The sequence below is a fragment of the Pinus tabuliformis genome, chromosome 6, assembly GCF_031772625.1.
Source record: "Pinus tabuliformis cultivar Carrire ecotype Pingquan chromosome 6, CPIR1, whole genome shotgun sequence".
Classification (NCBI taxonomy): Eukaryota; Viridiplantae; Streptophyta; class Pinopsida; order Pinales; family Pinaceae; genus Pinus; species Pinus tabuliformis.
The window spans coordinates 114,781,347-114,806,186 of NC_142292.1; the positions used below are offsets into that span (position 1 = coordinate 114,781,347).

Consider the following 24,840-nt stretch of genomic DNA (forward strand, 5'->3'; position numbering starts at 1 on the left):
AATTCCTCCCACCTTTTCTCATCTGGAATGGTTAATTTAATTACCCTTCAGTAAATCTCATCAACCTCAGTATACTTTGCAAAAGTTGGCTTTACTGTTAAAACATGTTTTATTTCATTCTGGATATAGAAATCATTTGTCATAGTTTCTAAGAATTCTCTTGCTATCATACTTCCTTTTATGCCACTAAACTTGACACTGCTTCTGGCCACTTCCTTCATCTTCAGAACATAATCTTCTTGAGTGATTAATTTATCATTAATTACATATATGTTGGGAAACCCTTTCTGGATTAATGCTTCAATTCTGTTGGAAAACCTGTTCACTCCCAGCTCTAGTGTCTCACACCTTTCTTCCAATTGATCAATGAGGTTTATTTTAGTCAAAACTTTCTTGACTTCCAAGATGGTAGCAGTCCTGTCACTAATTCCTAATACTTCAAGTTCATATTTAGTCTTCGAATTTAGGAATATGATGATATTGGAGGCTTCTGTGGGCATATCTTCCAGCTTTTCCCTTACCTTAACAATGGTTTCTGTGGCTTTTTCTATCAATTATTTCGTTTCAACAATGATTTGGATACATGGCCAAGTATCATTCATAGAGTCTAGAATACCCATCCAAATTGTTTCCTTGGCTTGGGCCAAGGTCTGACCAATTGATGTATCATTTTCTACCTTCTGCAACCTCTCCAACAATCTCTATGATTTCTGCACTTCAGCCATATGAGAGGCTTCAATTCTAGCTTTTCGTTCTTGCAGAGCTTTGAGATTCCCCTAAAATGTCTTGATCTCTTATGACTGGATTGCCATATTCTCCAATGTTTTTGTCACTTGTAGTATGAGTGGAAGGAGTAGCTGCAGTGGTTGTTCCTATTGCTACGAGTTGAGTGATGGGTATGGCATCCAAGGGGACTATGGCCATCTTTTGACTCTGTTCCTTCTCCTTGATCATTTTTTCCATTTCTGCATCCATCTGTCTAATATGTATACTTTTCTCTATGATTAGTCTCATCATGTCGACCTTCTACGTCTCATTTTCTTCAATGTCTTTAGTCAAGGGATCCTCTTTGGCTAGAAACTTCAGCTTCTTTCTCAATGTTGCAATATGTAGATTTTTCTTCTTGGTGATCTCCTCTGTAGCATTTATATCTTTAGGATCGTATCCTATCTTGACTACCAAATATTTCAAATATTTGATCCTATTATACTTTGCTAAGGAGGATACCTTTTCCATTTTCAACTCAGACTGAATGTTGGCATATGAAACCTACAACTTATACAATGACATGGCAGTATTAGTTAATTTAGAATAAATCATCTCACCAGTCTACTTATGCATCTCCATTTGATCAATGGGATGGATATCTTTTGTGTTGAACTCAAAGGTAGTACTCTTGTAATATGCTGATGTTTTTGGATGTGGAATTTGGGCCTCAAGGAAGGCCATCTACATATTTCCCTGCTTTGTATCAAAAACTAATAGTAACCTGCTTTGTGAGCTTAAAGTTTTCTTCCAAAACTAATTGTAGGTATTGTTATTAAGAATCTCATTCTTAAGTTTAATCTCTCGGTACCTATAAACAACAGTCTTTTCCTTTTATCCTTGGACACTCTGTGAATCTAGCTTTGTTTCTTTCTAACCTTGTGATGTTGAAGTCCCAATAGAAGATGTAACAAATTTGCTGCTTGTAGGTGGTGAATCTACAATTATAATGGAAACATGATCTTCTGACTCCTTTTCAACATTTGTCCTATGAGTCACTTTTTTCCTTTTCCTGTAACTGATTCTGAACTCTTTGGCTTCACTACCTGTTGTTCATGATGATCCCTCCTCTTTGTGTCTCTTACTTGTTTTCTCCTGAGGAGTGGGAGTCTGTAAACTTGAAGTAGAAAACAGTTGTTCTTCAACTTCCTACAAAATATTCTCTGCCCATTCCAACTGATTTGCATACTTTTCTATCTCAAGTCTTGAGGTATGAATATAGGGAGTAGTTTTGTTTTCTACTTTGAGCTTTGAAATAATACCCCAAGGGTCATAAGACCATGTAAAACTCAGGTTGAATTTCATCTCTTTAAGAATTTTGTCTGCCTCTTCTCTTGTTGTCCTGGTATTGCATATAAATGGGCCCACCTGTGTCTTTATGCAAAACTGTGACTTCTTCTTTTCCACCACAAAGTGAATATCATCCAAATTTAACATTTGTCTGATGTATTCTAGGGAAAAAATCCTCATGGGGAGGTATTTTGGGAGTTTGTATGGTGCCAACTCGCATCCATAAACTCTGATTTCTGTATAGTTTTGGTATAAATACCAATCTCCAGTCTTGGCCTGATCTATTAGATGTAAAATCCTTTTGATATATTCACTAATTCTGGGATGTATGGAACTATTAAGGATGTTCATAGCCAGGTGAACAAACTCCTCAATAAATTTCTTATATGAGAATTCTTGTTGCTCTTTCATGACCAATGAAGTCCAAAATATCACAAGTTGTTGTTTCCCTCATCATCTAGCTTTTGCATTGCAAAACTAAACCTGTCTGCTTGATAATAAAGAAACATGTATATTAAAATGGAAGTGTAATTAAACACTTGCTCTGTTGGAAATTTCAGAAACTGCTCATGGATGCTATCAGCGAAAAATTGACTGAAATTGAACAAAATGGATGGTTTGTTGTCTGTGGAAAAAATAGAAAGGAAGCCTAGAATGGGTTCATCTACCCACTGATCATAATAATAACCCAAAATATATGAAATTATGGTTATAATCTGTTTAGCTTGATCAGGGAATATTGAGGAAGGGTATGGAGGGTTCTTCTTGGGTAATTGGGCATTTTCAAGTAAGATCTCAAAGATTTTGGCTCTTGTAGCGAAATCAAGCTTCTGATAGAGCTGGGTGAGGGCTTCTAAGGAAAATGGGGCATTGTTTTCCACAGAGGAGGCTAACATCATTTGGTTTATAGATTGGGCAGTAATGGTAAACAGGATGTCACTAGATGGGGCCATAATAGCTCTTTGGCCAGGGACATAATAGGCTTGACACTTTCTGGTGAATTCAGGGGCATGAAAGGTCAGAGGGAAGATATAATGAGGAAGATTGGACTCCTAGAGTCCAATTTCATCAGTTTTGTCGGCATGTTTGTCTTCCAACCAACAGTAGATATCTAAAAACTCACAGTCACACTGGGTTTCACTAATCTGATAGTCCCTATCAGCTAAAGGAATGTGATCTAAATCTATGGAGGGAGGGATTAATGGTTTGGCAAGTTTCTCTCAGGTTTTGTTCTTTGGAGGCATGATTAGATCAATGGATAATAACAGTAATTGATAAGATATCTTACCGGGAACAACTGAGGTAATGAGTTGTCAGAGGAAGGAGACAGAGCGCTGAGAATTTGATCAGCTCAGGTTCAACAAATACTTTGAAAATGATCGCTTTGTAGAAACTGTGAATTACAGGGAATGAGCAGTGAAAGGGAGAAAGGCGATGGTTCGAAAGCTTTTAAAGGCAGAGAGGTAATTTCCATTGGAGGTTTAGCGTGGGATCGTTAAAGTTTGAACAATTACCCAGGAAAGAAAATTGAATGTTGAATGGTAATTTTTTGCCAGGAGAGAAACTAATTGGGCAACGGATATGCGACGTGGTGGGAGATGAGTGGCAGAGGTGTCGTGGTAGGGACATGATCGCGCGAATGAGGGGAAGGTGGTTTCATAGGGGGTAGACAGTGGTAAGTAGTATCGGTCGGGGGGTGCAAAATGAGGAGAAAGCGCCACGTGGATGGTGCTTGGCAGGAGAAACTTCCTTTTCAAACCCCCCTGTTATGTTCCTATACTAATAGTGTAACCCCTTGTTGTTATTAGTACAACCCCCTTATTACATTTTTTTTCCCATGTAGTCCCCATATTGTTATTATTATGCCCCATAGAAGCCCATTATTGTTATTATTGTACCCTTACATTAATATTGTTAGGTCGACTCTGATTATATTATGACCCCTTTGACTCCTATATATAGAAAGGAGGCCTTGTCATTTGTATCATCCAAGAATTGTTCATTTGTGTAATGTAAAGGAGGTTTCCCCCTTGAAAAGGATTATTTTGAAGGCATTTATCTATCTTTTTTATCTTTTTGTGAGCTGGTTTCATAACATTTGGTATCAGAGCTATGGATTCTAGGGTTTCGTTGCTCCAAACAGGCCATCATGGAATTTTCGCTATAACATTTTTTCTACGATGTTTCAGAAGCCAAAAACAAAACCCATTTGAGATGAAATATCTTTGAACCTTGCGTCCTAATTTCAGATCCTGTCGTGCTATATTTTTGGAGATATGATTTTAGGACGTTAGGGTTTTGGCAATCTCAAGAATTCCATCTCAAACAGGTCATTGTTGAATTTTCACTATAATTGTTTTTCTAAGCAGTTTCAGACTCTAAAATTAAAACCCATTTGATCTGAACACTTGGTGAATCAAGGGACCAAATTTCATATTTTTTTTTGCTATATTTTCGAAGATACAGACTAAGACAATTAGGGTTTCTACCGGCTCCCGAATTACATTGCAAACAAGTGACCTTGGGAAAATCTTCATAACTCTCTCTTGGAGCATCTGATTCAAATTTCATAAAAGGTGACAAAAATGAGACAACCTGTAGTTTGTTGGGTATTAGTTTCAAAACCTAAGGGCAAAACAGTGACACGTGGCACTTCGTACAAGTTCACTCTACTGAACCAATCTATAATCATGGCATCCTAGGAAATTGGGCATAACGCTTTCTTCGGGAATCCAATTGTGATCAGACTTGCAGGATTAGAAAGAGGACTTAGAGGGATATCACAAGCCAATATTTCAGAACTTAAAGATCTAAAATTACATAGTTACAATCGTTTCAAGATCGAGCGCCTAAAATAAATAAAAAGCAATATGAGGAAGTTTGATGGCAAAGATCCGGTAAATTGGATACTACAGATGGAGAAATATTTTGATCTACCTGAGGTGAAACTGTTACAAAATGTATGTATGGCATCTTTATATTTAGAACTGAATCTATTTTTATGGTATAAAGGGCTTTGTTCTCGTAAACCACTTGTCACGTGGTCAATTTTCACAGAGGAAATGATAGCACATTATGAGGATATAAAGAGCAACACTTTCTTTAGCCAATTGATAAATCTCAAACAAAAGGGTTCAATGGAAGAGCACATTGAGGACTTTCAAAAATTGAATATAAGGGTAAATGATATTTCAAAGAAGCAAAGGATTGATGTCTTCATAGGGACTTTAAAGGATAACATTCAACATGAGGTTTGTCTTTGGGAACCTGATTCATTGGAGAAGGCATTTAGGTTGGCAAGAAAAATTGAAAGCGAAATTATGGAAACAAGGAATCCCACCACTCACAACTATAATTATGGAAGTGCTTTTTCTCCTAGCCTTACACAACGTACAAGGTTTACACCACAACTGTTGGAAGTAAAAAGAGAAAAAGGGCTTTGTTACAATTGTGATAAAAAATACAGTAAAGGTCATAAGTGTGCTGAGAAGAAATTATTTTACATAGATTATGAAGAGGAGGAAGAAAAGGATCAAGAAACATCAAAAGAAGAGGATATACACTAGGAACCAACCCCAGAGAAAGAAGAAATGAATCTGACCATATCTTGTAAAGCATTGACAAGAATTACCACTCCTCAAACTCTCAAGATAGAAGGACATATCAAGAAGAAAAAGGTTCAAGAAGTGAAAGATCACATCGAGAAAGAAGAAATGAATCTGACCATATCTTGTAATGCGTTGGATGGAATTACCACTCCTCAAACTATCAAGATAGAAGGACATATCAATAAGAAAAATGTTCAAGAAGTGAAAGATCACATTAAGCATCAAGAAATGAATCTGATCATATCTTGTAATGCATTGGAAGAAATTGCCACTCCTCAAACTCTCAAGATAGAAGGACATGTCAAGAAGAAAAAGATTCAATCAGTGAAAGATCACATTGAGCATCAACAACAAGTTCTCCAACTTTTAAAGGATAATGCCACTTTGGTGCAGAATCAAATGAAACAACAAGCAGATCAACATCACAGTGAAAGAAGTTTTGATGTAGGTGAATGGGTATTTTTACGACTACATCTCAAGCAAACTATTTATGAGAAGGAAATGTTGGCAATACTACATGCACTTCAGAAATGGCGACCTTACCTAATCAGAAGACACTTCAAGGTAAAAATGGATCATGATAGTCTTAAATACATTTTAGAACAAATATTATCTTTAGAAGAACAGAAAAAATGGGTCACAAATATGTTGGCTAATGACTTTGAAATCATCTACAAAAAAGGGAAGCAAAATGTTGTTGCAGATCCACTCTCAAGAAAGGATGAGGATGTGGAAGAATTGTTTTGTGCTATTTCTATTATTTAACCAGATTGGATAAACGAAGCAAGGGATGAATGAAAGAAGGACGAAGAAGTGTGGCCACTCATTCAAAAGTTGCAGAAGATCACAGTTCAAACAATATTTCCAGAACTTGACGAGGAAGGAAAAATCATATTGGAACCTGGAGTAGTCATAAAAATAAGAACCAGACAGCTACGAAATCGATCAATTTTAGAGTATCTCATCAAGTGGAAGAACTTACCCGCTGAAGATTCCACATGGGAGGACAATAATTTTATATAGAAGCATCCATAACTACTCAAGCATTGAGGACAACACTTTTTGAAGGAAAGGGGCATGTTAGTTCCCTATACTACTAGTGTAACCCCTTATTGTTATTAGTACAACCACCTTATTACATTTTTGTGCCCATGTAGTCCCCATATTGTTATTATTGTGCCCCATAGAAGCCCACTATTGTTATTATTGTGCCCTTACATTATTATTGTTAGGTTGGCTCTGATTATATTATGGCCCCTTAGACTCATATATATAGAAATGAGGTCTTGTCATTTGTATCATCCAATAATTGTTCATTTGTGTAATGTGTAGAAATTTTGAATAATTTAACACATATTCACAAAGATTATCCTGATCATACAATTATAAGCGGAACATGTATAATACATAATCTCCTCTACGTTGATCATCAATTTACAGAAGCAGAAACATTCACAGGCACACATAGAAGCATCAATCAAACTCATTAACACAGTATGTATCCCGGGGAAAGCATCTCGCTAAAAACCCCACACTATCTGTATATTATATTGATTGAATCATGTAACATTACAACGTACAATGCTTATCACAAGCAATCCAGTACCAACTCCACTTGTTACACACAATACAGCTCAGATCTGATCTCCAAATCTATTCCACTGCTTGCCTACCTCCACTGCTTAATACCTGCTCAAGAACTGATGAGAATGGCTTCCCAAACTCGTATTTCACCTCAAAATAATCACTCACACTTTGTTGGACGTGATCAAAGTCTACAATACTGGGCAAATACCTGAGCAAACTCATTGGCAAACTCAATCCCTTGATTGTGCAAGATCTGGTGCACAACTATAGTCACAACTGATAGCAATCTGATTCTCTACCATCTGTCCCTGTTGAACTGAACATGCACTGACATGCAACTGAGTTAACTGATGTATTCTGTAGTTGCATTATGAGTTAATAACTTGTGAATTAATTAATAACTAATTCACCCAACTCATCTCTAGTCTATTGATCAGTTAGACTAAATACAACTAGTTTAACAAAGCTAAACTGAACACAACTCCATCAACTGCACCTCCAGTCCACTAAACTCAACTCACTTGAGTTCTAACTGAAGTCATGCATGCAACAACTCAACTGACTCATAAGAAAAACGTATTTCCTTCTGACAGCTGCATGTGCCACCTCTGTAGCTCAAACTGAAGTGCTCCAAGAGAATAAGATCAAGTTTATAGTCCAAATATTATTATGAGACAATAATATTTGACTTTTCTATTTTTGACGGCCAGTCTAAAAATAGACTTTGATCACTCACACTGTGATCACTCACACTTTGATCAAAAATAGAAGTCCATCTATTTTTCCCAACTTGACCAATCATCCATAAACAGCAACCTGCAATCCATAGACATGATCCATATGTCTAAAAATAGACTTGCGCCAAAAATAGCCTGCTGGCCCACTTAGTGAAGGCGACTATTTTCACTAAGCTCCATCATCTTGTTGCACTCTCAACAAGCATTTCTTGTTGCACACTTTTCAACACTCCCTCTCAACAAGAAAGGCTTCCTCTCAAACCCGATCATGTAACTCTGGAATGTTATCCATGCAACACATTTGGCCGGTCCACTTGCTCTGTCGTCAAAGTCTCTGACTGCTATTGCCTCTGTCGACTGAAACTCTGCATCTCTGTGCTCTTCAGTATCTGACTAATCTAGCCTCTATCACTTTGATCTCTGACTGTATCCATGCTGCTGCTGGTTCTATCTCCCAGCATTGCATCCGCACTGCACCTCCCAACTGACCTCCCTGTTAGGATAGAAACACCCTCTGATGCTGAAGCTCTACCTGCTGCTGACAAGTGCTCCCTCTCTAACATCTGCGCTACTACAACATCTCCATGCATCTCGCACCATTGCACACCTTTGTTCCACCTAGCACTGTGCAAAACTCTTGTGCCTCTCGCATTGCTACAGCCTGCTAGCTATGCGCTGTCCTCGGATTCCCTGCACTGTCGCTCTCTCTGCCGCTCCATCCGCATCTGTCTCTACCCAATCAGTCAGTTCCTGCTACTACACATCGGGGCTCCCGTAACAAGGTCTCATCCAAGAGGTTGGGTACCTCAAGGATCCTGCCCCTCCTTCTTGGGATAATCAATCCACATCACCCCACCTCCTACGTGGAGGTATGGCTGCATGCGATCCCTCCGCCCACCTGGCTTGAAGTTTCCCCCTACTGGAGGTCTCTGGATGAGTAGATGTCTCTACTCTATCTCCTCTCAGCTTCCCCTGTTGTGGCTACTCCACAACCTCCTGAAGCTGCTGCATGTTGAGAGGTAATATACGCTCCCTCTCAACCACCAAGTCTCCATCAGTTGCCTCGCTGCTCAAGGCTTTGCATGCATCTTGAACCTCAAGAGCATACAGGTTCCTGACCCATGAACCAATCTCATGACAATGAAAGCATCTCACCTTCGCCTTGTCAACCTTCTTCCCATCATTGGAAGAACTGGATTCGGAAAGAGAAACCTTCCCCTTCCCCTTCTTCGCCTTACTCGCTAAGGCACAATTCTCCTCATCCTGCATGGATGAAGAACCGTCTCTGGTGCTCCGTCTAATCTCCTCCTGCACAAGATCTGACCAAAGTCTCTCCCATCCTGGCAGTTTCTCCCTTCCATTCACCGAGTCCCGGTAGCTATGCCAACTCTTAGGAAGGTCAGGGAGTGCTAGACTCACCATCCTCATCCGACAGTCACCCCCACACTTCCCAGCTCATCCCGGCATTGGGCGAACTTTGTGAGATACTGGGGCATACTATCTCCATTCTCACACTTAATGTTTCTGAGTTTTATCTCTTGCTTTGGAATTAAATTCAAATTCCACCAGCTCAAAAACTCAACCGCTTCTGATCTAAAATTCGTGAGAACAAAGTATTTCTTGTACAGAGATCGACTGTCTGGGCATTTACCGGATATCTCACCTTCCAAAGGAAGGATGAATCCAGAGGCTACCTGGCCCAATTACAGACTCTGCCTAAAGAAATAGAATGTAAACACTTCTTGAATAGTAGATCCGATGATCAATCCTCACTTGATATCCTGTAAAAATCTCTTCTACAAATCAAGCAGCTCTGATACCATGTAGAAATTTTGAATAATTTAACACATATTCACAGAGATTATCTTGATCATATAATTATAAGCGGAACATGTATAATACATAATCTCCTCTACGTTGATCATCAATTTACAGAAGCAGAAACATTCACAGGCACACATAGAAGCATCAATCAAACTCATTAACACAGTATGTATCCCAGGGAAAGCATCTCGCTAAAAACCCCACACTATCTGTATATTATATTGATTGAATCATGTAACATTACAAAGTACAACGCTTATCACAAGCAATCCAATACCAGCTCCACCTGTTACACACAATACAGCTCAGATCTGATCTCCAAATCTATTCCACTGCTTGCCTGTCTCCACTGCTCAATACCTGCTCAAGAACTGATGAGAATGGCTTCCCAAACTCGTATTTCACCTCAAAATAATCACTCACACTTTGTTGGACGTGAGCAAAGGCTACAATACTGGGCAAATACGTGAGCAAACTCATTGGCATACTCAATCCCTTGATTGTGCAAGATCTGGTGCACAACTATAGTCACAACTGATAGCAATCTGATTCTCTACCACCTGTCCCTGTTGAACTGAACATGCACTGACATGCAACTGAGTTAACTGATGTATTCTATAGTTGCATTATGAGTTAATAACTTGTGAATTAATTAATAACTAATTCACCCAACTCATCTCTAATCTATTGATCAGTTAGACTAAATAAAACTAGTTTAACAAAGCTAAACTGAACACAACTCCATCAATTGCACCTCCAGTCCACTAAACTCAACTCACTTGAGTTCTAACTGAAGTCATGCATGCAACAACTCAACTGACTCATAAGAAAAGCGTATTTCCTTCTGACAGCTGCATGTGCCACCTCTGTAGCTCAAACTGAAGTGCTCCAAGAGAATAAGATCAAGTTTATAGTCCAAATATTATTATGAGACAATAATATTTGACTTTTCTATTTTTGACAGCCAGTCTAAAAATAGACTTTGATCACTCACACTTTGATCAAAAATACAAGTCCATCTATTTTTTCCAACTTGACCAATCATCCATAAACAACAACCTGCAATCCATAGACATGATACATATGTCTAAAAATAGACATAGTCTAAAAATAGACTTGCGCCAAAAATAGCCTGCGGGCCCACTTAGTGAAGGCGACTCTTTTCACTAAGCTCCATCATCTTGTTGCACTCTCAACAAGCATTTCTTGTTGCACACTTTTCAACATAATGTAAAGGAGGTTGCCCCCTCGAAGAGGCTTATTTTGAAGGCGTTTATCTATCTTTTCTATATTTTTGTGAGTTGGTTTCATAACACCCCCCCGACAGTAAAGATAGGATGGAGAGGGGGGGCCAAAAAAAGATATGAATCGTTGATCGTGCATATGGGTGAATCCCAAATTTTTGACTGTGATTGCTTTTAACCACAAATGGCGAAAGAAATTTTTCCATGCACTCCTTTATTTCTTTCTTTTGAACTTAGGATAAACGTCGAAATATGAAATATATAAAAACACTTTATCCCATCGTGCATATTTGATTTTTATAATGTCATTAAACTTAGAATAACATGGCACATAAGCATATTTATAAAACCAACTATTTCTACCTACCCTTAAACTAAATAACATTTTTATTCTTCTAAGGGGTGCACTTAGACTAGCAAACCCACATTATTTATTTCACTAAAAATGAAAAACTATCTAAATCCTATCACTTATTTCTCCTATTGATTTAGATTAAATGGTTGAATCAATGTCATTTTCTACCTAACAATTGATTTACCAAGATTAAACTCTTTGGAAAATCTTTATTCTCTAGTCTAATTTATAGAAATTTAAACACGTTTAACCATGATTATACTGTATGATTAAACAGATAACTAGTCATTGTGGAATTTTAAACAAGTTGCACATAACCTTTGTTTATCAATGATGAAGAAAACTATCTATCAGTAGTGGCATTTAGACTTGCAACACTTTCAGTATTTTTTCTTTTTGTTTCTCTTCGTTTTGGTGGGGTCCAATCTTATTTTATTTTTTCAATGTTTTTGTTTTCCTTTTTTTATTTATACCCTCTTTTCATTTTTTATTTTATTTTTCTTTTATTTTTCTTTTATTTGGAAATCATTCGCAGATTGACAATTATTTACAATATAAGATTCCTAAGATAAAATACTCAATCACCTTGAGATCCTATAGATTATAGGACCCTAACACTGACAACAATGCTTACATGGATGAAGATCAAAACAATGATCTTTCATATGGCCAACTCAGTCACAATGTTGGCATCTACAAATTTGTTGTTTTGGAGGAGGAGCAGGAACAAGTGAATATGAACTATCATGCAAAAATCAAGCACTATGAAACTGGATGGGTTTGGAGTAGTATGGAGCGTAAAGAGAAACCTCCTTATCATATCCAATACTTGTTTTATGCTTGTTGTTGACAAGCTCTTTCCAAGGTCTGATAATTGGATTCAGAAATGTTGGTTGAATTTATGCTTCTGCATGCAAATCTATTCTTTCAACGACTTGATTAGTTTATGCATGTTGATGGGAGTCAACTTCTGACTCAAAAAATGGATTGTTCTGAACAAAATCAAGTTTAGAATGACGACTACGCTATTGTAGATCCTCTTCTTGTAGTTGAGATTCAAGTTGCAAAAAATCAATTTTGTCTTGCCATCATCCATTTTCCAATAGTTTAACTTCTTGAATCCAAATGTACTCCCAAAACCAAATAAAGAATTGGTACCTTTGTTAAAAATAATATGTAATTGAATGTTACAGAAGGACTAGCAAAAACACCAAATGTAAGAGTGGTGCAAGATCCAAATATCAAGAGCAAAAATGGATTGCAGCAATGGATCTCTAAATGAATCTCTTATGATTTAAAAATTGGTTAGCTTTCATGTAAGACTTGAGAACTTGAGGATTTCATTGATGGTCAGCTTGATCACATCATTGATGATATCCTAGTGTATAAAATCAATATTCTTCACATTACCCTGATTAAGTCTCTTATCCACATTGCAAAATTGATGCACACTTGCAATTATCTTTTACTAAGAAAATTGTTGAGCACCTATAGTTAAAACATAAAAAATATTGTATATTTATCGCACCTGCAAACATACTCATGTAACATAAATCTTAATATTTCTATGATATTTGGTCTTTATCTATGTCACTATCAGATTTTTTTTTCATCATCATTAACAGAAAGAGTTCATGCATGTGCGCCACATAGTCTTGGTAGGTTATAAATATATAATTTCCAGGAGATATAACACTCAAAGTTTGAATATTCACTTTTAGACGCATTTGAAGGGTTTCACGGTGTTCCATAAACACTAATATCCTTTCCTCTTGGCATATAGAGTGATCATCCTATTATATACGCTATAACGCTCGGGCAGTTCTATATCAAACCAGCGTAGGACCCACTCACAATCGCTTCAAAAAACTGCCAAAAATTTACCAAGGTTCCACAATGGCACAAGGCTTGTATATAGCTTCAATATAAAATGTTAATTTTGTTCACATTCAATAAATAAATCCTTCCTCTTTAAGAAAAGAGAGCATCAAACTCTTGGGAAGCGGATCTAATCTACCCTTTATCTTTTCCATCTTTCTTAGGAAAAAGAGACTAATGAATATTAGGTAGGACTCCTTCACTAGTAATGATTACAAATCCCAACAACCATCTCAGCTATTGAATTCTTTTCAATGATATCACTTAGTCTTCAGCCATTTTACTGTTGTAGCTGGGAAAATATTGACCGATTACAAAAAACACCATCAATGGGAGCACCGGAGGTCTTACATTCATATGCAATGAGTAGAATGGTAGGATGAACATAATGGCGGAAGGTGTTTCTTCTCATGAAACATGACCATACTTCTTAGAACACGGATTGATGTCCAGTTGGAGCTATGGTCAATGTGTCAATGAAAACACTCAATACAACACACACAATAAAATTTTGGGTCAAAATTCAATGGACCGAGCTTCAAATGCACAAGGACGAAGGACTGAAGTCACTACTTATAATGAGATTGGTGTAGACTCATCCTTTATCGCAAGCATGATCTCCCAATGACTGCAAAAGGAATGTTTTCTGCAGTGAAAAGGAGAATAATGACTACCACGTCATGAGATTGAAACCATGCAAAAGCCAATTTGTTGTGTTACACAAGGTGAATGTTAAGAACAATGTTGAACCCATTAGTGGTGATAAAAATACACAACATACTAGAAGGACGATGACATACTGGAAGCAACATAGCAATTGTGAAACATTCCTTTAATGGGGAAACTAATACGTCACAAACAGAAATACACTACTCCATCAACACGGGGGAAGTGCGCTTCAAAGTAATGGCTCACAATGTGTAGTTCAACATGAAGAGAAAATATTTCACACAGTTACACTCCTTTTTCAACAAAAGTATATACTAGTCTCCAAGCTTGACATACATTTAAGGCCCAGTTACTCCTTTCGTGACTTAATTGTTAGCTCACCATATTATAGATTCTACTGGAAAACCAATGTGATAGGAGAGAGTGCACAAAAAATAGAAAAAAATAAAATCTGACGCAAATAGGAGGAGGGGACTGAAACAAATTTGTACGATGACAAAGAGGGAAATTGTGGAGAGTAACGCCTAACTTGGCAGAATCACACCTGAAAAGGAACGATCGAGCATTGAGTAGAAAAGACCAATGGACAGAGATGGGAGGAAGCGTTAGGATTTTGAAGCTAGTGGAAACTAGATGAGTTACATTAACAAGGGAAGACAATGTATAAACTTAGAATCTAGGACCTGCACTTTGAGTATGAGGGAAAAATGCAAATTTTTTATTTCAGAATAATGGGTAGAGGTGCAGGACTGACATGCACAAAAAGGCCACAAAAACCAGTGGCTCAAATTAGATTGAGCAGTTTAGGAACGTAGCAACTCTAATACCATGCTAAACATACATGGAGAAGATGAAATATGAAAGATAAAACATGAATTCCATTTTCTATTCACATTGATGTACATTTATAATACATTGATATGATTGTTAGATTCATATTCCAACGTCTCTTGGACTCCCTTTGGATGTTGAGCTCCCACACCTTAACCCTTAGCATATTAGGTGTCTAACAAACACAATGAAAACTCTGGAGGTATTAATACTTTGCAAATTAAACTGCATAAACATATGATTCTAAAGAATGTAAAATGCATCCAAAAAAAATCTGCGGAAATATTCCATTTTATCTATTAGTTAAATTAGTCGTTTATAAAATAAAATGTGATCAACCCTAGCATGGTATGTTGGATCCAAAATCTTTGGGTAAAAATGAGAAAAGGTTAATAAGAAGAATTAAACTAAAGGAAGAAAAATAATATTATTAAAATAAAATGAATTGTACATAAAAATAATTTATTCCCAAAACACTTTGGTCGAAAGATTTTGTCATTTTTGCGATACTAAGAAGTTGAAGATAAAAATTAATTTCTCTTATATTGCCTAGCTCTTAATCACATATGTTCTAATTTTCAAAATCTTTGGCACACTACCAACCTTCTTGACTTGTTAAGTTAGCAAAACCACAGTGATTTAGGTACAATTTTTGCTCTTCTTTTTGAACATATAGAAATACAATGTTAAAGAATCTCAATTGATCTCTTACTTTCTTAAGGTCCCACAGACCATATTAATCTTAGTAAATGTTAATCATCACCATAATTATATTAAAAATAGTTTTAGTGTTTCATAATTCAGTGTAGAGCATATATATATATATATATATATATTTTTTAAAAGATCAATCTATCTTTTTTTATCTAGGTGGAAACTAGGCCAAGTCTTGGTTGGAAGAAGACTAATCTACCCACAATGGGATGCTTATCACCAAGATTGTGCTAGACTTTGGTAAAGTCTAAACGCCCCCTTGGGAAGTTTAATTCTCCCAAAGTGGCTTCCACTCCCGAGTCCCTCCCCGTGAGGTTTGAACTTATGACCTGGCATTGTTCTTACACCATCAAATATTGTTTAATAAATATAAAGAATAATCAATTTGTATTTACTGACTAAACCCCACATAAATTAGATGGTCTACGCTTCATGGGTCAATCTATCTTTATCTTACAATAGATGTTTATATTTATTTTAAAATTATATTTATTAAACATCTATAAGATTAAATTTGTTAATTTGTAATTTTTTTAAGGAATGTTTTTAGTGCAACTTTTTAGACTTTTTGGATTTTAGAAAAATTAGTTAAATTCACTAAAAAAGCTTCCAAAAAATCTCATTAAAAACAAATTGTTTTTTTTTTAATACCAACACATTAATATAAAATATAAAATTAAATAAAAAAATAAATTATAATTTGATAAAATGAATTTTTTTATCATTTAATTTTAATAAATAATTTAATTAAAATCTATAAGAATGAGATATGTTTTTTAATATTTATATTTTCAAATAATTTATATTTTAAAAACATATAATTAATATAATTTCTAAATAATAATAATAATAATTATATATATATAATTAAAAAAAATGAATAATGCAAAATTAAACTATATTTAAATGAATAGATGTGTAATTAATGGAATCCAACCCATAAAAATGTTTATAAAATTAATAATATAAAATTAATGTATTTTAGTCAATCAAAAGGATCACCAATTTAAGATATAAAATATAAAAAACATTATCATTTAAAAAAGCACTTTCAATTTAAAAATAACACATTGTACAAAACCGTGAGATTTCATAAATATTTTATTTTAAATTATGAAAACGGAATATTAAAAAAACACTAATTTCATTTATCTTTTATTTTATTTGAATGATTACGCTGCAAATTTCATTTATTTTTTATTTGAATGTGTATCACGCTGCAATCTCATGCTATGGATTGTGTGGATCCCACACGCTACAACCTCATGGACCCCACACGGAATTCGATAGTCCTTGGTGCTAATTTGACTTGTCTTTTATCTGGTTGCGGGTCATGGATTTCACACAATTTAATAGTGTTTTTTAAGTGGAATTTTTTGGTTTCCTTTTTGAATAAATTTGTATAAAAATTTTAGGAATTTAAATAAATTGATAAATTCGAAGGATTTTCTTTTTAAGATATTAATTTTTTTGAGGGTATAGAATAGTAAAAATACGATATAAATAACACAAATTAAGCGCGTGGATCCCACACACAACGTGATACCCACTCCACTCCACTCAATTAGGCGCGTGGATCCCACACACAACGTGATACCCACTCAATTAAGCGCGTGGATCCCACACAAAATTAATGGTCATTCCAGTGTAGTCGGTGAACCTTATTCCCTGTTGCCCCCGTCAATAAAGATTGTCCTTGGGAGTCGGTGAACACCGATGCTTGGGTTTTCATTGCAATTTCTCTTTAGTCTTTGTATTTCTCTGCGGTATTTCCAAATTGGCAATGGCCGCATCCTCTTCCACCTCTGGCTATGGCTCTTACCACGTATTCATCAGTCACCGTGGGCCTGACGTGAAGAAAACATTTGCCGGTCATTTGTATCGTCGCCTTCGTTCACATGGACTGAAAGTTTTTCTAGATCAGCCCGAGTTGCAACGGGGAGACTCTTTGACTTCTCAAATAGAGAGCGCTATTAAAACCGCCTCCGTCCATGTGGCGGTTTTCTCTCCTGGATATGCAGACTCTAATTGGTGTCTGGATGAGCTCCTCCAAATGCTGGAAACCGAAAAACCCATTATCCCGGTGTTTTACGGTGTCAAACCCTCGGAGCTTCGCTGGGCGGGGGGAAAGTATGCTCAAGCCCTACAATCACTGGCCAATAAGAGGACTGATGATGATCAACCTCACCAAAAGAGGTTGCGATACGACCCTGGCACTATTGACAGTTGGAGAAACGCTCTTGCTAGTGTTTCATACATATGCGGTTTCGACCTGGAGAGCTGCAATGGGTGAGAACTCAACCTCCTCTCTCGTTTCATGGTATTCACACAATTTGTTGGTTGAGAGAATATTTTAACTACACACCAAAGTAGGATATAGATCCTAACCACTAGGAATAGATTCTTTTACTTAATAAGAATTATCACTGAGACAAGTAGGAGTTACATTTTCCAACACTCCTCCTTAATGACTATTTGTCTGAATATCAATCTACAAAATCTAGTTGTGGTCAAACATAAAAATATATAAAAATATGTTGATGTCCATATAAAGGGGCAACCATCCACCGGAGGAATGCATGGGTACTAATTGTTGCAACAGCCAGTCTTGTAGGATGTCTTTCGCTTACATGGTTCTTTCAACCATTATAACTGCACACCTGTACTTGTACTTGTAAATCCCCTCCATCATTGTTAATCTAGGTTTTGTCGCATTGGATTTTATTAGATCACTTTCAACCATGCCACCAAGGGCTCTCAGCGACCAAGGCTCAACTCAGCCACGAAGGCTCAAGACACTCCAGCCACTATGGGCCACAAACTTGCCACTAGGGCACTCCAGCGACTCTGGGCTACAAACCTGGCACTAAGGCACTCCAAAGACCAGAGTCAACTAGGCTGAGCGTTTTCTTGGCTAACCCTAAACCATGCCAACAAAAATCTCTGTCACACTTCACGTTTACACAAGGTAATCAATAATTCTTGCAAATTTCTTTATGGCTAAAATAACCAGTTCCAACACACTCAATTGTGACCATAGTTGATCCGAACAATGACAATAGTGGGTTAGAACAATGTCAGTTCAATGACAACCAAAAAAATACGATGATGCAATTACCTTGAGCCCATTACTCGTATCCAATGCTTTGCTGCCATTCTCCCTGATAATATCCATGACCTCAGTGTCCTGATCCTTTTTCTTTCTTTCCATGGCCCAAAAGGGGCTCGTGATTCAAATCCCGAATTTGGGTATTATCAAACACAGGTAGAGTATCTTTGGGAGAATTAAATACCTAGACTGGATGCGTTTTAGCAGGTTGGGATTCGATTCTTCTTCCGTCAAGTGATCCTTTTCTATTTGAGGAACACCCACAAGAGGAGCCACAATGCGCTTGTAAACAAGACCGAATTCTTTATCAAAACAACCCGAACAGAGGTTGAGCCCTTCACAACCTCTGTTTTTCAACAATTTCTTCAACTCATCTTTGACATGCTCCAGAAATACAAAGAGTTGCAGTTTCCCGAGTGCGTCATCCACTATGGCACAGTAAACAAATGAGCCGTCCATTAGAAAACTGTACATTTTTTCTTTTTGTGGTATGCGTGAATCGGCTGTGTAAAGGCAGAACCCTCTCTAAACATTCCGCTGCTACTTCCTCCAGCTCTGCATCGCCTTCGCTGTGCTCTGCCAGAATCAAGGCGGCCTTCGAAACGCATGAAAAGTACACCAAATTTAGCACAGACCGCCCCAAAATTCAGCGCACGAGAACACCGCCCACACTGCTGTTGTGGGCCGATCCAAGATCATACACTGCACGTTGTCTTTGATCCGATACCTATTGGATTGCTGACAACATATCGCTCCACGCTGCTTCACAAACAGGCATCAGCAGCACCATTGCAACTGCTTGCTGGTCTACACTTGGACGAGCAGCAATTCACCACCGCAGCTCCCGCACTTCCTCTATACCACCGTTCCACCAGCATGCAGACCCGTCTGTTTAAAATTAGCCTTCAAAACTCGTCCACACTGGAGCCAAATCCGCGGTCTCCACACATATGCACAGAATCGGTCAACGCAGCAGATCTGCCCTACGGCAGCGATCTTTTCAACAACGGGCCACCACTCCAAAAACAGAGCAGTAACGCTGCCAGTCGGCCTCTGCCAACGCTGCCAGTCCGCCAGCTCGACGGATCTGCTGCCACGCGTAGCCAAAATCGAACCGAATAAATGGACAAACCAAAATAAAATATTCAATAAACATTTTATTTCCCATTAGCCCAGGACGGGCCAAGTCCTTTACCTATATTTTCCAACCGTTTCTTACTGGCTCTATTTGATTTTCCTGTGAATAACCAGGGACGAAGCCGAGTTGCTGGATCTGGTAGCTGAAGGGGTTTTGAAGAAAGTGAAGAAGACAACTTTGCATGTAGCCAAATATCCAACTGGTCTCGATGAAAAGATAGAACATTTTGAAAATGAATTTTTATTGCAGCAGCAAGAGCAGAGTGGAAAACCTCTCGTCCTGGGAATTGTTGGGTTGGGTGGTGTAGGAAAAACAACCCTGGCAAAAGAACTCTTCAATCGAAAGAGTTCGCAGTACGAAAGATGTTGTTTTTTATCGGATGTGAGAGAAAATGCAGGTAAAGGCAATTTAATTTCATTGCAGAAAAAGCTTCTTAAGGATTTGACTGGATTAGATCCACAAATAGACTGCATCGATGAAGGTATGGAGGAGCTTAAACGAGATCTCAAATCTTTTCAAGCCTTGATAGTTGTTGATGATGTTGATCAAGTGGATCAGATTGATTCGCTTTTGCCCGATCAAACTGTTATCCCGTCAGATAGTTTAGTATTGATTACATCCAGAAATAAAGATATTCTCACAAGCTCAGGAATTGAAAATTCATCCATTTATAAGCTAACTGGGCTTAGCGAACAACATTCACTGGAACTCTTCTGCTCCCATGCCTTCCAGCAACCCTATCCACCATCACAGTTTGAATCTCTTGTAAATAAATTCTTAAAAGCCTGTGGGGGTCTACCTCTCTCTTTGAAAGTGTTTGGGGCACTCCTCTGTGGAAAAAATAAGCAATCTTATTGGGAGGAACAATTGGACAAACTTGGACGGATACTTCACAAGGACATAAAGAAGAGTCTTCAAATTAGTGTCGATGCACTCGATTCTGAGGAACGGGAGATATTCCTAGATATCGCGTGCTTTTTCATAGGTGAGGACAGGGATACGGCCGTCAGAATATGGGACGGGTGCAACTGGAAAGGTTTTCAAAATTTAGAAGAGAGGTGTCTAGTTGAAGTGGACAGTGATAATGTGATACATATGCATGATCACCTTCGTGATCTGGGAAGAGATATCACCAAGGCTCCAGGATTGGTGCGTGGGACAGACAATCTTGATGACTTGTTGCAATCATCCTCTGTAAGTGTTAAATCATTCAAACCTATATAAATTAGGGAATTCAAAATCGATGTTTAATTCTTCATCTTTTGTCGATGTTGAACAGGTAATAACCGAAGTGCGAGGAATTATGACGGTTGAAACTAATATATATAATGATGAGGATGAAATCGGGCTCTCAGAAATGACATGGCATCGAGGAATATTGCAAATTCCTGCAAGTGAAGATGGTCTCCTGGAGCGCATTTTGACAAGGGTGCACTCACCAAATCTCCTATGGCTTCGCTGGTACAACTGTCCCTACTCTTCTCTTCCTTCCTGGATTCCAATGCAGAATTTGAGGGTTTTACAAGTGCGCGGGAAGGAATGGACATCGCTGTGGGAAGGCGAATTGCAGGTGCATAGAAATTTATTGAGTTAATGCTTGTATGGTTAATTTGCATTTAATATGGCCTCGCGTGATTCTGAAAAAAATTGAAAGGCTTTGTGTATAGGAATTTTTCTTATAGTTGAAACACGGAAAAATTTTGCAGGCACCTCTGCAGTTGCGGGATTTAGAGACTGAAGGCGTCCTCTGGAATTTTCCAAGCTCTATAGGGCGGCTCAAGTACCTCGAACGGATTAATATTTCCGCGGGTGGCCGCACAGAATACCACACAAAATATTAAGATTGCCAGAACAATTTTGTAATCTTCAGTCATTGAAAACCTTGCGGTTAAGAAACTGCGTAGAAATGAAGTCACTCCCAGATTCCTTTGGTGATCTAAGAAACCTCCAACGCATTGATCTCGAAGCTTGCGAGAATTTGGAGAGGCTGCCAGAAACCTTCGGGAATTTAATCAAACTTAAATATCTTGACTTGCAGTGGTGCTATAAGTTAACCATGTCAAGCGAAACACTCGGAAATATAAGGACGCTTCAGCACATAAATCTTCAGGGTGCGAGAGATTGAAGTATTGCCTCTCAAAATAACACAACAAAGGTCGCTGAAAGAATTACATTTGTGGTATACAAATTTAAAAGAATTGCCAAATGCAATTGGAGAGCTAAGCAATTTGGAAGATCTGTATGTGGGAAGCCCTTTGCTGGACACGCTGCCTTCTTCGCTCGGTGACTTGAGGAACTTGAAGACATTGTGGCTGGAGCAGTGCGGCAAATTGAAATGTTTGCCGGATTCTATTGGACGGTTGACCCAGTTGACTGATTTGAGAGTAGTCGATTGTCCCATAAGCGAACTCCCCCACTCTCTCGGTGACTTGAGTAACTTGAAGACATTGGAGTTGGAGGAGTGCTGCATGTTGAAATGTTTGCCGGTCTCTGTTGGACTGTTGACTCAGTTGACTCATTTGAAAGTAAACCATTGTTCCATAAGCGAACTCCCCCACTCTCTCGGTGACTTGAGAAACTTGAAGGGATTGGAGTTGATCTGTTGCGACGAATTGAAATGTTTGCCAGCTTCTGTTGGACGGTTGACTCAGTTGACTTACTTGAGAGTATTCAGTTGTCCCATAAGCGAACTCCCCCACTCTCTCGGTGACTTGAAGAACTTGAAGACATTGAAACTGTGGGGATTGGAGGAATTGAAATGTTTGCCGGCTTCTGTTGCACGGTTGCCTCAGTTGACTCAGTTGTCGGTGTACAATTTCCGGGAATTCCGTTGTTTGCCGGCTTCTGTTGGACTGTTGACTCAGTTGAATAAATTAGTAATTGATTGTCCCATTAGCGAACTTCCCCACTCACTCGGTGACTTGAGGAACTTGAAGACATTGCATCTGTTCGGATTGGAGGAATTGAAATGTTTGCCGGCTTCTGTTGGACTGTTGACTCAGTTGACTGAGTTGAGAGTAGAGGCATGTCCCATAAGCGAACTCCCCTGGCTCCGTGACATGAGGAATTTGAAGATGTTGTCGCTGTCTTATGGACGCGAGTTAGAAGAGCTTCCAGGGCTTGAACACTTGAGGTCTTTGCAGGAGTTTTGGGTCTCTGGATGTGTGAAACTAAAGAAAGTGAGAGGGTTGGCGCAGTGCACAAAGCTTCACACGCTTTATGCTTCTGGGTGCCCTGAGTTAGAGGACTTGGAGGTGTCGAACAATGTCCGTCCTTGAGTTGGCTTGATGCCAGAGAATGTCCGAAGCTCAAGAAAGTGAGAGGGTTGGCGCAGTGCAGAAAGCTTCACACGCTTGATGTTTCTGGGTGCTCTGAGTTAGAGGACTTGGAAGGTGTTGAACAATGTCCGTCCTTGAGGGTGCTTTGTGCCTACGAATGTCCAAAGCTCAGGTGGGGTGGGGGAGTAGTGGAGCAGCTGCACCAGCGATTGAAAGGATTCTTGATATGAACAGCAAAGTAGAAGAAGAAGAGAGTTGTACAATGAAATCATTACAATCTTCGGAGAGTGCCCACTAGTCATGAGGAGCAGGTCCATGTCTATATTTTATGCGTCTTCCCAGATTTACACTAATTTAATTATTTATTTAATATGCTTTCGGAGTCTTGCCTTTAACATTATTAATCATTTAGTATGTGTTTTCGTTGCTAGTGCATTCGATGACATAATGGTCCGTGTCATAATGGGAGAACACGTAAAAAAAAATTGAAATGGATTATAAATAAAATAATTTTATGATATGCAAGATCCAATGGAAATTAAATATAGAAAACACCTAAAAAACGAAATAGATTATAAATTAAAATAAATAAAATAATTTTATGAGTTTTTCATACGCTAAAGTGTAGAGGAAGCCAATATACTCTTAAAATTAAATATAGTGAGAGCACGTAAGAGAGAGGCTACAGATTATTTTTATAATGTTAGAGGTAAATGGTATTAAAGTATGTTTTTTTCGGACTAATGAATGCGTTATTATTAAGTGTTTTTTTTATAGAATAAAAGAGTTTGTTAAAGTTTACTCATTTTTCTTTATGTATTTTATTTTCTAAAAGTTTAGTTGATAAATTTTTTCAACTTGTTTGAGTAGATATAACTTTCTTTAATTTGTTTGAGTAGATATTCTTGAAAGTTTAGAAATATGAATAGGTATTAGATATAGATATCTATTGTTTAGAGAAGTCACTAATATGTTAGAAGGGATATTGGATTTAGAAACATAAGTTTATAAGAAAAATTCTAAGTAATTTGAAAGGAGATTTTATTTTATAATTCAATATTAAAGAAGTCCTAGTTTGAGAGAAGGTAGTGATAAGGTAATGAGATGCCAACTTAATGATAGGTATGGCATTGGAAACCAAAGATTGAATTAATTAGTCTTTTGCCAAATGTAGGGAAGTTAATGTTTTCAAGGGACTTAATGAGCCATTCGTTTCTTTGAGTGTTGGTGGGCAAGGATATAATCATTTGAATTCGATCCTCACCAAATATCTTTGTAAACTTTGTAATTAACATTTATTTTAATTTTTATTTTTGGAAAAGTTTAGGAAATGTACAAAATTTATTTGGAAGTTTAAATGAACCATTGTGATTGGTGGCCTTCCAAGGCAAACCATTAAAAATGAATATTGTGATGAAGAGGGGCATTCAATAAAGAGGAGAGACAAGAAGGAAATGAGGATTCATAGCAACAAAGATGATAACTCAAAGAAGCAATATGCTTGATGATTAGAGGACAATAGACATTGAATCTATCCCACGATGAGTGAGGATTGTTGTTAAGCCATGACCATATGCAAATTTCCTACCAATGAGTAACAATATGCTAAATACGTGTATAGCTCACCCTTTTGTAATCAATTTATTCCTCAACAAAATCCCATAAAATTTGGTTTTCCTGCTTAAAGTTTCCATGAAAAAATCTATGCTTTTTGCATATTGTTGTGTTTATGTTGTCGTGTGATTGAATACTCTAGTTTAAATCTTATTTGGACTTTGTGTTACCACAAGAGCACCCCAATCTATTCGATGGA

At 37.6% G+C, this 24,840-nt stretch overlaps 2 protein-coding genes and 1 pseudogene across 2 annotated transcripts; 2 read left to right on the top strand and 1 right to left on the bottom strand.

Moving 5' to 3' along the window:
* The first annotated feature begins 17,206 nt into the window (after window positions 1-17,206).
* LOC149257604 (disease resistance protein L6-like) lies at window positions 17,207-21,737 on the top strand. The gene is made up of 4 exons (XM_089414446.1): window positions 17,207-17,791; window positions 19,863-20,943; window positions 21,029-21,319; window positions 21,456-21,737. The coding sequence occupies exons 1-4, from the start codon at window positions 17,286-17,288 to the stop codon at window positions 21,588-21,590; spliced, it is 2,013 nt and encodes a 670-aa protein (XP_089270572.1). The 5' UTR covers window positions 17,207-17,285; the 3' UTR covers window positions 21,591-21,737.
* Window positions 18,369-19,254, bottom strand: LOC149257605 (phytolongin Phyl1.1-like; annotated as a pseudogene).
* LOC149257606 (uncharacterized) lies at window positions 21,656-24,591 on the top strand. The gene is made up of 2 exons (XM_089380440.1): window positions 21,656-21,789; window positions 21,860-24,591. The coding sequence occupies exons 1-2, from the start codon at window positions 21,656-21,658 to the stop codon at window positions 23,025-23,027; spliced, it is 1,302 nt and encodes a 433-aa protein (XP_089236566.1). The 3' UTR covers window positions 23,028-24,591.
* Window positions 24,592-24,840: the final 249 nt, after the last annotated feature.

What these genes read in the sequence shown, in the direction of transcription:
- LOC149257604 (XM_089414446.1), top strand. Translation starts at nt 17,286, where the DNA reads ATGGCCGCATCCTCTTCCACCTCTGGCTATGGCTCTTACCACGTATTC. An exon ending in GACCTGGAGAGCTGCAATGG is followed by an intron (nt 17,792 to 19,862) that starts GTGAGAACTCAA and finishes GTGAATAACCAG; the next exon opens with GGACGAAGCCGAGTTGCTGG. An exon ending in ACTTGTTGCAATCATCCTCT is followed by an intron (nt 20,944 to 21,028) that starts GTAAGTGTTAAA and finishes GATGTTGAACAG; the next exon opens with GTAATAACCGAAGTGCGAGG.
- LOC149257606 (XM_089380440.1), top strand. Translation starts at nt 21,656, where the DNA reads ATGAAGTCACTCCCAGATTCCTTTGGTGATCTAAGAAACCTCCAACGC. An exon ending in AAATATCTTGACTTGCAGTG is followed by an intron (nt 21,790 to 21,859) that starts GTGCTATAAGTT and finishes ATAAATCTTCAG; the next exon opens with GGTGCGAGAGATTGAAGTAT.